Consider the following 14849-nt stretch of genomic DNA (forward strand, 5'->3'; position numbering starts at 1 on the left):
GTGCTGGTTACATGCTATGTTTACTTTTTTGGAAATTCTCTATGTAACACACTTGTGATTTGTACACTCTTCTGTAGGTACGTCATTGGACTATAAGTTACATAAAAACACAGATGATTTATAAACAATCAAAGAATGTTTCTAAGTCTCTGACACTCTACAGGGAGCTGGTAAAGTTCTCCTTCCATATGTCCCCAAAGCACAACATGAATCTACCTCTACCCCCGCACATATCACCTCAGGCTGCAATTCAGTTCGCTTCTCTGTCTCGAGCATTATGTTCAGCTTTAGGGCTACAGTTGCGTCTTTTAAAGATCTCAAATGAGGCATTAAATAAATATTTGAAAAATGACAGAATTCTGCTTTTAAATGTACTATAGGCTACCACACAGGGAAGTGTCTAGGAACAGCAACCACACATCTGGCAGTATTTTTCAGCAGCAGGCCATGCAGTCCACCTCAGCAAAGTGTATTCTTCACACATATTTCATGTACAGAGGGGATAGGCACTGTTTTGCAAGGAGACATTCTAAATATGTCCTTCTGGAGGTAGTACAGTGAACAGTAGGGCAGAAGTGACAAGGTGTTGGCATTCTTCCTACACATACATTCCATATGAGCAGAACAGAATCAGGGAAGGAACTAGTAGATTAGATTCCTAGCCTGAAGATGCTTGTCCCAAACCCCAAATCACCCTCACCTTCTCCAAACTAGGAGTTCAGATATCAGTGGTTTCCAGTTCTGCTATAATTGCAACATGTCCTTCTCATTTAAATCTATGAACCACCCTTCCTCCTTTATGCAATTTTATTTTAAATTAAAGTGAATTATCATTATTACTTTTGGGGGAAAGAATTTCACAATGCCGTTTGAGGTAGCCAAACATACCACAGGGCATTGCAAAACCAAGGATGAAAATCACTGCTTCAGAGATTCTGCTAACTGATTTTTATCTCCCAGTTTCTCTAAAACTGAATCTCTTCTTCTATTTTGAAATTTCCATCTAAAACATATTTCTAATCTTGGAAACCAACAAGTCCCCTAAGAAATATACAACATTAAAGGAAATCTAGCAGACATGTACTGCACACCTCTACACACCTGGCACTCTTCTAGTTATTAGGACATAGCAGTGAAGAAAACAAATTCATTCTCTCATGAGGTTTCCATTCCAGTAAAGAAACAAGAGTAACCCTCCATCCCAATTTACCTGGGACTATCCAATTTCAGCACTGAAGGTACTACATCCCAGAAAACCCATCAGCCATTGGTCATCCTAGCAGAGAGATACCAAACAAATAAGCAAGGAAAAAATTATCAATAGTGATAAGTGCCATGATAAAAAATGAGAGTAATGGGGGAGTGTGCTACCACTACTTTGTAGAGGGACATCAAGAAAGGCCTCTCTGATATAATGACATTTGAAGATAGAAGAAGAGCAAACTATTCAGATTAAATGAGGGGAGGGAGTTCCAGGCAGAAGTGAATGAAAATAGTGAATAGCAAATCTCTAGCTGGAGCTACAGATTCAATTGCAATTCCTATAAAAACTCCAGCTGGATTCTTGACAGAAACTGATAAGCTGATCCTAGGGAATGCAGGGACCCACAAAGCAATCTTAGAAAAAAAGAATAAAGTTGGAAACCCATACTTCTCAATCTCAAAACTTATTATAAAGTCATAGCAAATCAAGACAGTGTGGACTGATATAAGGTCAAAAGACAGATCAAAGTAATAGAATTGACAGTCCAGAAATACATCCTCACATTTACAGTCAACTGAGTTTCCATAAGAATGCCAAGACAACTCAATATGGAAAAAAATAGGCTTTCTAATAAATTATGTCTAGACATCTGGATCTCCACTTATAAAACAATGAAGTGGGGGGCACCTAGGTGGATCAGTTGGTTGTGTCCGACTCTTGATTTCGGCTCAGGTCATGATCTCACAGGTTGTAGAATCAAGCCCCACGTCAGACTCTGTGCTCAGCAGGGAGTCTGTTTCTCTCCTTCTCCCTCTCCCTCTGCCCCTCCATGTACTCTTTCTCCCTGTCTGAAAAAAATAAATAAATCTCAAAAAAAAAAAATGAAGTGGGGTCCCTACTTCATACCATATACAAAAATTAACCCAAAATGCCCAAAATACCTAAATGTAAGAGCAAAAATTACAGAAGTATTTAAGGGAAGATAACAGTAAGATTTCATAACCTTGGACTAGGCAATGGTTTCTTAGATATAAAATCAGTAGCACATGCAACAAAATAAAATATAGATAAGTTAAACTTAAATTTTTGTCTTTTAAACAATGCTACCTAGAAGTGAAAAGACAATCCATAGAATGGAAAAAAATTCTGGCATGTATGGAGATACAATATACAAAGAACTCTTATACCTCAACAATAAAAAGCAAGTAACCTAATTTTTAAAAAGAGCAAAGGATTTGAATAGATATTTCCCCAAGGAAGGTATAAAAATGGCCAATAAGCACAAGGAAAGATGCAAAACATCATCCGCCATCAGGGAAATACACACCCAAACCACAATGAGATACCACTTCATAGGCTACAATAAAAAAAGACAGACAATAACAAGTGTTGGTGTGGAGAAACCAAAACACTTAGATGCTGGCATGGATATAAAACAGTATAATTACTTTGGAAAACAGTCTGGCGGTTCCTTAAAAAGCTAAACATAGGTACCTTTGACCTTGCAATTCTATTCCCTGGCATATATCCAAGAAAAATTAAAATATGCCCATACAACAACAGTATTTATAATTGCCAAAATATGAAAACAACCCAAATGTCCATCAACTGACAATGGATAAATAAAATGTGGTCTATGCATACAATGTAGTATTATTTAGCAATAAAAAATGAAGGAGTGATATATGACACATTGAAAACTGTATGCTAATGAAATTGGTCAGTCACAAAGGACCACATGTTATATGATTCCATTAATATGAAATGTTCAGAACAGGCAAATCCACAGAAATGGAATGGAGAACAGTTAATGCTTAGAGTGAATATGGGTAGGGGTGTGGAGGAAGAGGAAGTGACTGCTAATGTTCTAAATTTGACTCTGATTATGATAGATGGTAACTAGACACTATAGGGATCATTTCACAACATACACAAATATCAAATCATTATGTTGTACACTTGAAACATAATATTAAATGTCAATTATACCTCAATTTAAAAAATTAAATTTAATAAGGTAATGGTTGCACAACTCTATGAATATACTAAAATCCACTGAATTATACACTTTAAATAGGTAGATTATATGGCACATGAACTATGCCTCAATAAAGCTTTTAATCTAAAAAAAAAAAAAAACAATAGAGCTGTCCCCAAAATAGAAAATAATACCTCACTGTAAATACAACAAACAAAGACAAATGGGCCTTCTGTTGGAGATGTTACTATAAAATATGGATTCAATCAGTGATTCCCAATGGCAGTTCACCTAATACAGAGAAATGGGCCAGAGAATTTAATGACTTCTCAGCTCCCTAACAGGTCTTATTCAGATTCCAGTGGGATCCAGGAATCTGTATTTTTAACAGGCTTCCTAAATTATTATAGTGGATAGCCAGAAGTAGGAACCATTGGACAACCACAATTACAACCCAACTGGACATTTGGGTTGTTTTCTGGTTCCCCAATACCTACGAGATACCTATCTCTGGTATCTATCTCATATTTATCTGGATCTAGTATCTCTATCTACTATTTTCCATTCACCTCAGGATCTCAAAGTTCTTAGTGAAACTCATCTCTGTGAATGAAAAGCCTAAAGCCTGGTTAGTCTGTATATGGTTCTGAATGAAAGGGAGATTCCGTATTTTAAGTTTAAAAAGAGGTGGCTCCATCTGATGGATTAGAGTACCTCGCATATATTTTTATTAACCTTATGTGTATCCTTTATTTAAGTTACTTCAAACCCTTTTATAAAAAGAAGCTGGTTTAAATAAATTGAATAAATAATAGATCATACATATTCTCAAAAATTATATTTCTCAAACTGGGACATGTTTTTTCTCATATATTTATAATTTAATATAATTTTTATTAAAAAGTACAGGTATATTATAGAATCAAATGCAAAATAATTTTTACTAATTTTTAAGATAAAACCCAGAAGCTTAAAAAAAAAAAAAAAAAAAAAAAAAAACCCAGAAGCTTCAAGGAAATTCCATACTTGCCATAGCAACTACTTTGGACTATGGACTCTGCTCCCAGAACTTAAGGGTACATATTCATTCCCTCCTATAGTTAGTACTTCAGGGAGAAAAATCTAGACATTCTGCTCTCTCCTCCATGGGTGATAAAATACGGAATCTCCCTTTCATTCAGAACCATATACAGACTAACCAGGTTATTAGTGATTGTGCTCTGCGCATTTCAGGAAGGAGGGGGAGAAAGGCTGAGTTGAATTGAAGAAGTAAACCACAGCCTGTGAACTGTTGAGTGAAAAGTCCTTCAGAGGCATGCTATGCTCAGAGAAATGTCTGCTGACATGTATCCTGCCCTAGTGTGTTAGCCAGATGACAGACAACGAACATAAAGGGCACCTATAGAGCTGGGAGGATCTCACCAGCTGGTGGAGGGTATACCCTGATTGCTCTACTAGGCTTACCCAAACCAGTGGTTCATGAAGAAGCACTGGATAGCCTGCCTGAGTGCTCAGATTGACTACAGCTAAAGAGAAAGTATTCCCCTAGATTTGGAATCTCTCTTTTAGATACAGTGCTTTGATTTCTTTTATTTATTTTTTGGTTGTTCCTCTTCAGCTAATCTCAAAAACATCTGTGAAAACTTCACTCAGGGACTAAATATCAGAAGAGTAAAGTTATAACATCAACTCTGACACAATTAAGTAATTACATAATTCTAGGTCAATTTTCTCAATACTAAAATAGATAAGTGGAATAAGTTGAACTTCAAAGTCCTTTTTGGCTTTTAAATTCTATGCTCTCACAATAGTTATCACTATTGAAGATGTGTCTTGCAAATTTTAAAGGCAATTCCCCCAAAAAAAGAAGTTGTAAACACATTTCTTATCCTTTTCTTCAGAGTATTCCCTCTTGGATCATCCTAGCTCAAAGCCCTTTCCTTCTCCCTCCTCCAGATTTTTGCAACAGTCCTCAATTCTGATCCTCAATCTTTCCTTAATCCATTATGTTGACCACATTGCTGTGAGATGATTCTTCAATTATCATTTCCTTCTGTGACTCTTAACTTAAAACTCAATGCTCTTCACAATCTCAGTCCAATTTCCCTCTCTAAACTTTCCTAGCCCTTCCTTATATTGACTTACACTTCAGCAAACCTGTCAGTACCTTCTTCTATAACATACCATATGCTTCATTTGTTTATGTCACTCTCACTACTTGAAATGCTCTCTGCCATACTCTCCACTCATTCTTCAAGAATGAGTCCAAGTCTCACCCCTACTACAGAGCCTTTTCTGACAACCTTCTTGAAATTCCTGGAGCACTTAGCCTACAATACATCTTTGGCATTTAGCATATGCTAGCCTCCACTGGCAGTGTTAACACAGAAGAGGCCTGTAGAGATACTTCCGCCTCATTTTCTCTAGATAACCCCTCAGCTTCAATATGAGGTGAATATGCAACATATAGCATCTAAAGGAATCATGTTTAAACCACAAATTTTTAAAAATCAACTAACAGTTTGAGTGTAATTACTAAAAATTTTGCAACAAACCTACCCTACTCTTGCCAATTGCATTTTTACAGCTGTGTTCTAAAATTTAAGATCGTTCTTTAGGTTTGGGTTCATACTTCCCATTTAACACTTCCCTTTTTAAAAAGGGAGGAGGGCAAAATTTCAAAGTAAGTCATCAAAATCTTTAATTACAAAACTTTGAGACAAAATGTGTCCAAAAAACAAAGCAAAGAACATAGTTTTGAAAAACAAAACCCTCTTACAGTATAGGCATCAAAGCAAAACTGGACTTGGGAAAGAAAGACATTTTGTCTGGTCAGACCTTTTAAACAAAATGGCACATGTTTTTCTCCACCAGCAATGTGAAACACACAATTTTTTATGTAAACCACATGTGCTCTGACAAGTACCACCACTCCTTTCCTTGCTTTTAACCCCAGAAACATTTAACTTTAACTACAAAGTTTTTGGTCTTGCTTAATCAAGAACACTTAATCTGGTCTTTACCCTTCTGATAATAATGAGATAATATGGATACAAGTCCAAATTTGCCACTTTCACTTCTATATAAAAAAAGGCCTCTTGAAGAGCCAAGAAACACTCCCCTAACAAGCTCTGTGATGAAGTGTTAGTAAACATCAGAAAATTGATTGCAGGCATGAAATATTAAATTAAAATAAAGAAATGTCTTCAACATGTCTCTTTAGGCTGAAGTAAAAATATTGTAACCAATATGCTAGAGATTTGAATTCAAAATAGTCTGAAAGTAGAACTGCAATGAAAAAAATCTTTTCCTTAAACTATTTTGGCACAGGAAGAGCTGTACTTATTGCAGAGGATAGAGAAAAAAAGGGGTGGAAAAAAACCCCACATGTTTGGCAAATTTATCTTTCAAGCAATTGTCAAAAGCTAATTTTATTTTCCTTCAACAAATAAAGATCGTCCGAAACAAGCCTGCAGTACTCACATGCAGGGCCGAGGGATCTGGCAGGAATTCAGCATCTTCTCCAAAGATAAAATCAGGGGGCAGCTCTGGGTATTGGGCATTGAAAATGATGTCCCCTGAAAAAAAAAGAAAACATCAGGCCCTTATTATTTCCTTGCTAATTTACAAATGTTCTGAGGCATACATCAGAAACACTTCTAAAAGAAGTTTAGTTTATAGTTTATATTAGTTTAACAAAAAAATTTGAGAAGCACTCTCTGAATGATTAATTCTTCAAATGAGAGAGCTGATAATGTCTTTTAAAATTAATATCCACAAGGGCACCTAGGCGGTGTAGTCAGTTAAGCATCTGACTCTTGGTTTCAGCTCTGGTCATGATCTCAGGGTCGTGAGGTCAAGCCACCACCACCTCCCACTCCCAAACCACCCCCCCATCCATAGGGCTCCACACTCCATAAGGTGCAGAGTCTGCTTGGGATTCTTTCTCCCTCTCTCTCCTTCCCCCTCGCCTCCTCCCCACTCTCATGTGCAATCTCTCTCTAAAATGAATAAATAAAATCTTTAAAAATAAAATAAATAGGGATGCCTGGGTGGCTCAGCGGTTGAGCGTTTGCCTTTGACTCAGGGTGTGATCCCACTCCCGGGATCGAGTCCCGCCATCACGCTCCCTGTGAGGAGCCTGCTTCTCCCTCTGCCTGTATCTCTGCCTCTCTCTTCCCTCTGTGTCTCTCTTGAATAAATAAATAAAATCTTTAAAATAAAAAATAAAATATTCACAATATGCAATCAAAAAAGTTTTATCTCCTACCACATTATAAATACAAACACCCAAGCAGAAAAGCAGAAGCAGCCACATCCAAATTATATGCAGATTTTTCTATAGGAAATGTTACTGTTCAGTCACTACCTGCTAATTAATAAGCCTCTACTGGGGACTATTTCTCTAAAGATAAAGACTTTACCTTGAAGAAATTAAACACATAAACCTTTGATATAATGGAAAGAATATCTGGCTTAGAATCAAGAAAGTCAGTTTTATATCCACAATGTATCCTAATTATTTATTAGCTCAACTCATCTTGGGCAAATTTTAACTTCTTTAGACTTTAGTTTCTTTATCAGTAAAAGGGAATCTAATAGTACTGATATCATAAACTGGATGTGAGGATAAATAGAGATAGCATCCCTTATCACAGTGTCTGGCACACAGCAAGCACTTAGTAAGTGATATGAGAGTTCTACTAGTTATTATTAATATCATTTTGAAACACAAGACAAATTACAGCGTCTCCTTAGCAAATCTGTGTTAAGTTCTTCTACCTCTGTTCCTTTCCTGTCCCCTCCTTTAGCTTTTTTCCCCTGCTTACCCAAGAACCAGTACTCATCATTCTGCTAATGCCAACCCATAGATTAGTATATCAACAATCAAACACACATATTGGATTCTAGCATATAAGGGTATGTATATGTGTGTACATGCACACACAATTCTATCAGTCCAATCATTTTTCCTGCTCAAACAATATCTTCATAATGATATCCAATGATATGCTGATCTCAGTTCTCATCTGAGCCTTCTTTCCTCTAACTACATTCTATGTATTTTAATGTCAAACTCAGCAAGTCTAAAAACATGCTCATGACTGTCCCTTTTCCCACTCCTCTCTTCCCCTAGCTGGTTTCTCTATTTCTAGGAATTCCTTAATCTCCCATGCTGTGACTTTAATGTCTTCTTTGACCTTACCCACACCCTTTATACTCTTAGAAAACAAGTCCCCTCAATTTTTCCTCCAAAATGTTTCTCATATGGTATTTCCTGCTGCAAACAGCTCTATCCAGGCCCAGATGACTTAGTTCATATATTCATGAATCCAATGAAAAAAAATTTTGAACCCTGCTCCAACCATGAGTCCATTTAATTACCTTGTCTTGCATAAAGACTTTCCTAATAAATCCAGTACACACTGATCATCATTACCCCTGACATTCAACAGTACTGATTGGTTATGCCATTCAACTTCAGTATTTCATTGTAGTATTATATGGTTTTTCCTGTTCTGTTAATTTCAAGAATTCATAATAAACACATGGCATATGTGAGGCACTATGACACTGTATCAATACAAAGATGGTTCTCCTCAAGGAGCTTACATTTAGTTAGGGAGCCAGGAACATTATACACAGAACCACAAATGCAGAGCAGTGTAAGATAAGTACATATGCTTGATCTTCCTAAATAACTTGCAAGCATTCAGAGAATAAACATGCTTATATTTATTTCATATTTCCAATGGTCAAAGTGTTACATGCAGAGTATATTCAAGAAATGCTCTAATACATGAAAAAAAATTCTATTCTCTGAATTGGATATCTAAGTACTGACAAAAATCTATAATAGGAATAAAGTTCAGAAGATTATTCATTATTATTCAACTATACTCAGTACTCACAATTCCTGAAGAGGACATTTACATTAGAGATATGTTTTTAGAAGTCCCACAATTGGCTTGCTTTAGTGAGATTTAGAAAACAAATTTATAAAGCTAAAAAGGAGAGGCACCAAAGTTTTGGGGAAAGTCAAGTTAGAATCTATTGTGTCTATTAATGTTGAAAAAATAAACAGCATTATAAATTCCAATAGAAGTTTGTTACTTTTGTTACTACAAGAGGACATAAAGCTGGATTTACAAGTTCTCAAACAATCACTGTCAGTATACATATTTCCAAAACACTACAGATTAAAAATCTGATCCAAGGAAATTCACTCTTGGCAATTCTACTCAACCCTGGATTGGAGGTTCTAGCTAGGGCAATTAGGCAAGAAAAAAAAAAAAATGAATGGCATCCAGATCAGAAAGAAAGAGCAAAATTATCTCTGTGCACAGATGACATGATCTTGCATATAGAAAATCCTAAGGCATACACACACACACACATACATCCAAATAAGTTCAGTAAGGTTGCGAGATACAAGATATGTATAAAACCAACTGCACTTCTATACACTATCAATGAATAACCTAGAAATGAAATTTTTAAAAGAAATTCCATTTACAACCAAAAAGAACCAAAAAGAATAAAATACTTAGGAATAAATTTAGTGAAACAAGTGTAAAACTTTTACACAAAAACATTGTTGAAAGACATTACTTGTAAAAGTGCAAAACTTGTACAATAAATCATTGTTGAAAGACATGGAAGAAGGCCTACATAAATGGAAAAACATCTCATGTTCATGGATCAGAAGACTTAATATTGTTAAGATGGAAGTACCACCTAAATTAATCCACAGGTTTCATGCAATCCCTATCAAAATCCCTACTGGCTTTTTTTGTAGAAATTGACAAACTTATCCCAAATGTCAGACAGACATGCAAAGGTTCCAGCATGGCCAAAAAGCAATCTTGGAAAAAAAAACAAATTGGAAAACACATTTCCCAATTTTAAAACTTATTACAGAGTCACAGTAATCAAGAAAGTGTGCTACTCTCATAAGAACAATGGAATAAAATTCAGAGTCTGGAAACACTTTCACATTTATAGTCAATTGAATATTTTAATTTCAAGTGAAGTATTTTTGCCATATAATATTAAGTTAGTTTCAGGTGTACAACACAGTGATTCAATAATCACTATATACATTATATACATTACAAAATACTCTCCATGACAAGTGTATTACAATATTATTGACTATATTCCCTGTTTTATACTTTTCATCCCTATGACTTATTTTATTATAGTCAATTGATATTTGACAAAGCTGCCAAGACAATTCAATAGGGTAAAAAGAGTCTTCTCACCACCACACACTCATAAAAAATACTACTATCAAAAAAAAGAGATGATTATTATTTTTAAGAGAGAGAGAAAGAGAATATAATAAGTGTTGGTGAGGGTGTAGAGAAATGGGAACCCCTGTACACCGTGGATATGAATGTAAAATGGTATAGCTGATGTGGAAAACAAAAATTTAAAAACAAAATTACCATATGATCAAGCAATTCTACTCTCTTGGGTATATACTCAAAAGAAGTGAAATCAGTGTTTCAAACAGACATTTGTACACCCATGTTCACTGAAGCATTATTCAGAATAGCCTAGTGGAAACAACCCAAGTGTCCAGTGACAGATAAATAAACCAAATGTGGTATACACACAAATGGAGTATTCTTCAGCCTTTTAAAATAATATGGATGAAACATGAGGATGCTATCTATGGTAAGTGAAAATAAGCCAGTCACAAAAAGACAAATACTTTATAAGCCCACTCATATGAGGTAACAAGAGTAGACAAATTCAGAGATAGAAAGAATGGTGGAATGGTGGTTAGCAAGAGCCGTCAGAAGGGAAGAATTAGAAGCTGTTTAATTAGTACAGAATTCCAGTTTTTAAAGATGAAAAGGGTTATGGAGATTAGTGGTACAACAATATGAATGTTATTAACACTACTGAAATATACACAAAAATAAGATGGCAAATTTTATGTTATTTTTACCACAATTTTAATTTTTTTTTAAATAAAAGAGTCTGCTACAGACTGAATGCATCCCCTTAAAATTCACATGTTGAAACCTAATCCCTGATGTGATGGCATTTGGAGGTGAAGGCCTTCAATAGGTGACTAAGTCATAAGGGCAGGACCCTCATGAATGGGATTAATGCCCTTATAAAAGAAACTCAAGAGAGCTCCCTTGCCTCCTGCCATGTGAGGTAAGTGAAAAGACAAACTGTCTATAAACTAGGAAGTAGACCTCACCAGACACTGAACTTGCCAACACCTTGATCTCAGATTTCCCAGACTCCTGTGAAAAATAAATATTTGTTTAAGTCACCCAGTGTAGGTAATTTTTATAGTAGCCTGAACAGATTAAGAGTCTTTTCAATTAATGGTGCTGGGCCAACTGGATAGCCACATGCAAAAGAATGAAACTGAGTCCCTAACTCATACCATATACAAAAACTAACTCAAAATGGATCAAAGACCTAAGTGTAAGAGCAAAAACTATAAAACTCTTTGAGGAAAATATAAGAATAAATCCTCATAACTAAGCAATGTTTACTTAGATATGAGATCAAAAACACAAACAACAAAAGAAAAACTATATAAACTGAACCTCAGACAAAATCTCAAACTCCTGTCTTTCAAAGAACATTATCTAGAAAATGAAAAGACAATCCACAGAAAAAGAGGAAATACATGATTTAGCAAATCACATTATCCGACAAATAACCTATATCCAGAATATATAAAGAACTCTTATACCTAAACAATAAAAAGACAAATAATTCAACTTAAAAATGGGCAAAGAAGCATTATTTACAATAGCCAAACTATGGAAGCAACCCAAGTGTCTATCAATAGATAAATGGATAAAGAAGATATGTGTGTGTGTGTATACACCTTGCTATTTGCAACAACACAAATGAAGCTAGAGAGTATAATACTAAGTGAAATAAATCAGAGAATGACAAATACCATATGATTTCACTCATATGTGGAATTTAAGAAACAAGACAAGGGATTCCTGGGTGGCTCAGCAGTTTAGGGCCTGCCTTCGGCCCCGGGACATGATCCTGGAGTCCCAGGATCGAGTCCCGCATCGGGCTCCGCTTCTCCATCTGCCTGTGTCTCTGCCTCTTTCTCTGAGTCTGTGTCTCTCATGAATAAATAAATAAAAATCTTAAAAAAAAAAAAAAAAAAGAAAGAAAGAAAGAAAGAAACAAGACAAATGAACAAAGGTGGGGGGAGGAAGACAAACAGACAACAGACTCTTAACTGCAGAGAACAATCAGATAGTAACCAGAGGGAAGGTGGGCAGGGGGATGGGTGAAATAGGCTATAGAGATTATGAGTACTCTTATCTTGATGAGTACTGAGTAATGTATGGAATTGTTACTGACTAATGTATGGAATTGTTGAATCACTATATTATACAGCTCAAATTAATGACACTGTATGCTAACTATACCAGAATTAAATGTTTTTTAAAAAAGAAAGAAGGTGAACTTTCATTAATTAAAAATTAAAATGGACAAAATATTTGATATTTCTTCAAAAAAGATATAGAAATGACTCATAAGCACAAGAAAAGATGCTCAACATCATTAGTCATTAAGGAAATCAAAATCAAAACTACAATTTGAGGGGCCCCTGGGTGGCTCAGTTGGTTAAGCATCTGCCTTCGGCTCAAGTCATGATCCTGGGGTCCTGGAATTGAGCCCCACACATCAAGCTCCCTGCCCAGTGGGGAGTCTGTTTCTTCCTCTCCCTCTGCCCCTCCCACTGCTCATGCTCTCTCTCTTTCTCTATTTCTCAGATAAATAAAATCTTTTTTTAATGTTATTCTTTTTTTAAGATTTTATTTATTTATTCATGAGAGAAGCAGAGACACAGGCAGAGAGAGAAACAGGCTCCCTCCAAGGAGTCTGATGCAGGACTTGATCCCAGGACCCCCGGATCACAACCTGAGCCAAAGGCAGACACTCAACCACTAAGACACCCAGGTGCCTCTTGAATAAATAAAATCTTAAGAAAAAAAACACAATACTACCTCACACCAACTATTATTGCTACAATCAAAAAGACAATGGTAAGTGTTGGTGAAGACGTGGAAAAACTGGAATCCTCATACTCTGATGGTGAGAATATAAAAAGGTGCCATCACTTTGGAAAACTGTTTGGCTGTTTAAAAAAATGTTAAATATAGAGTTACCTTATGACCCACCAATTCCACTGCTAGGTACACACCTAAGAAAAGTGAAAACATGTCTACACAAAAGCTTGCATATGAATGTTTTCATCAGCATTGTCCACAATAGCCAAAAAGTAAAAAAATTAAAACAACCCAAAGTCCATAAACTGATCAATGTAGAAATAAAATGTGGCAAATACATACAATGGACTATCATTCAGCTATAAAGAAAGAAGTATTGATACATGTTACAATATGGATGTCCTTGAAAACTTCATGCTATGTGAAAACTGTCAAAGACAAAAGTCCACAAATAGTGTATGATTATTGAATAATTCCATTTATATGTAATGTCCATAATATGTAAACCCATAGAGATAGAAAATAGACTAATGGCTGCCAGAGGTGGGGGACGGGGGGGCTGCTAATGATAATAAGTACACAGTTTCTTTTACTGGTGATGAAAATCAATGTCGAAATTAATGAAGGTTGTACAACTTTGTGAATATATTAAAAAGCCACTGAATTGTATCCTTCAAAGAGTAAGTTGGATGCTATGAGAATTATATCTCAGTAAAGATGTTTTTTTAATCTGATGTAAAAATTTGTTCCACTTTAATCTTGACTTAAATACAAATAAATTAGAAAGTGTTTACTCAATGGTTATGAGTTAATTTATTTTTTTATAAGTAAAACCATCTTGAAAATACAGTTCGGAAGTTTTCCATTTAAACTCTACAGTGAGCCCTTTTTAAAAGCAAAGAATATTTTTATACGATGAATACTAAAAAAGAACTTTATTTTTCAAGAAGATCCCCCAGGGGTGCCTAGGTGGTTCAGCTGGTTAAATGTCTGACTCTTAATTTCATCTCAGGTCTTGATCTCACGGTAGTGAGTTCAAGCCCTGCCTTGGGCTCCATGCTGTCAAAGAGCCTACTTAAAAAAAAAAAAAAAAAAAAAAAGTCCCCAAGTAGCCCTTTTTGAGGATTTTAGTTATTTATTTATCTGACAGAGAGAGAGTACAAGCAAGAGAAGCAGCAGAGGGAGAGGGAGAAGCAGGCTCTTGGCAGACAAGGGAGCCCGATGTGGAGCTGGGTCCCATGACCCCAGGATCATGACCTGAACCGAAGACAGAAGTTAACCAAATGAGCCACCCAGGCACTCCCCAAATGGCTCCATTTTAAAGGAAAATATTGGAGAATGTTAATTTTTAATTTTTATTGATTTTTAAAAATTTCTAAAGCAGTCAAAAGTATTTGAATACACAATAATTTTTTTAAAAACAATGTATACCAGATTAGCACATCTTCAACTAAAAAGATCTCTTTGGAGAGAAAAAAGGAAATTACTATACTGCATACAGGAAAAAACATTATATAAGCATTTTTCAAAACAAGGAAGTAATTTAAATATATTTCAGAATCTCACACTCTTACATTTCAGAAATTCTCAGATACTTACCTTCAACCTCAAAGAACTCTTGAAACACTTTGCCTCAATACACGATAGC

General features: G+C 35.5%; 1 protein-coding gene across 3 annotated transcripts in view; it reads right to left on the reverse strand.

Annotated features, from left to right (window-relative positions):
- BABAM2 (BRISC and BRCA1 A complex member 2) overlaps positions 1–14849 on the reverse strand; it is a 407463-nt gene that overhangs the window by 310675 nt on the left and 81939 nt on the right. For all 3 annotated transcript variants that reach the window (XM_041755098.1, XM_041755097.1, XM_041755099.1), the window contains exon 4: positions 6666–6760. In XM_041755098.1, the coding sequence (XP_041611032.1) occupies positions 6666–6760 (95 nt within the window). The remainder of the gene's footprint in view (positions 1–6665; positions 6761–14849) is intronic.

Source organism: Vulpes lagopus, chromosome 5 (genome assembly GCF_018345385.1).
Source record: "Vulpes lagopus strain Blue_001 chromosome 5, ASM1834538v1, whole genome shotgun sequence".
In the NCBI taxonomy this organism is placed as follows: Eukaryota; Metazoa; Chordata; class Mammalia; order Carnivora; family Canidae; genus Vulpes; species Vulpes lagopus.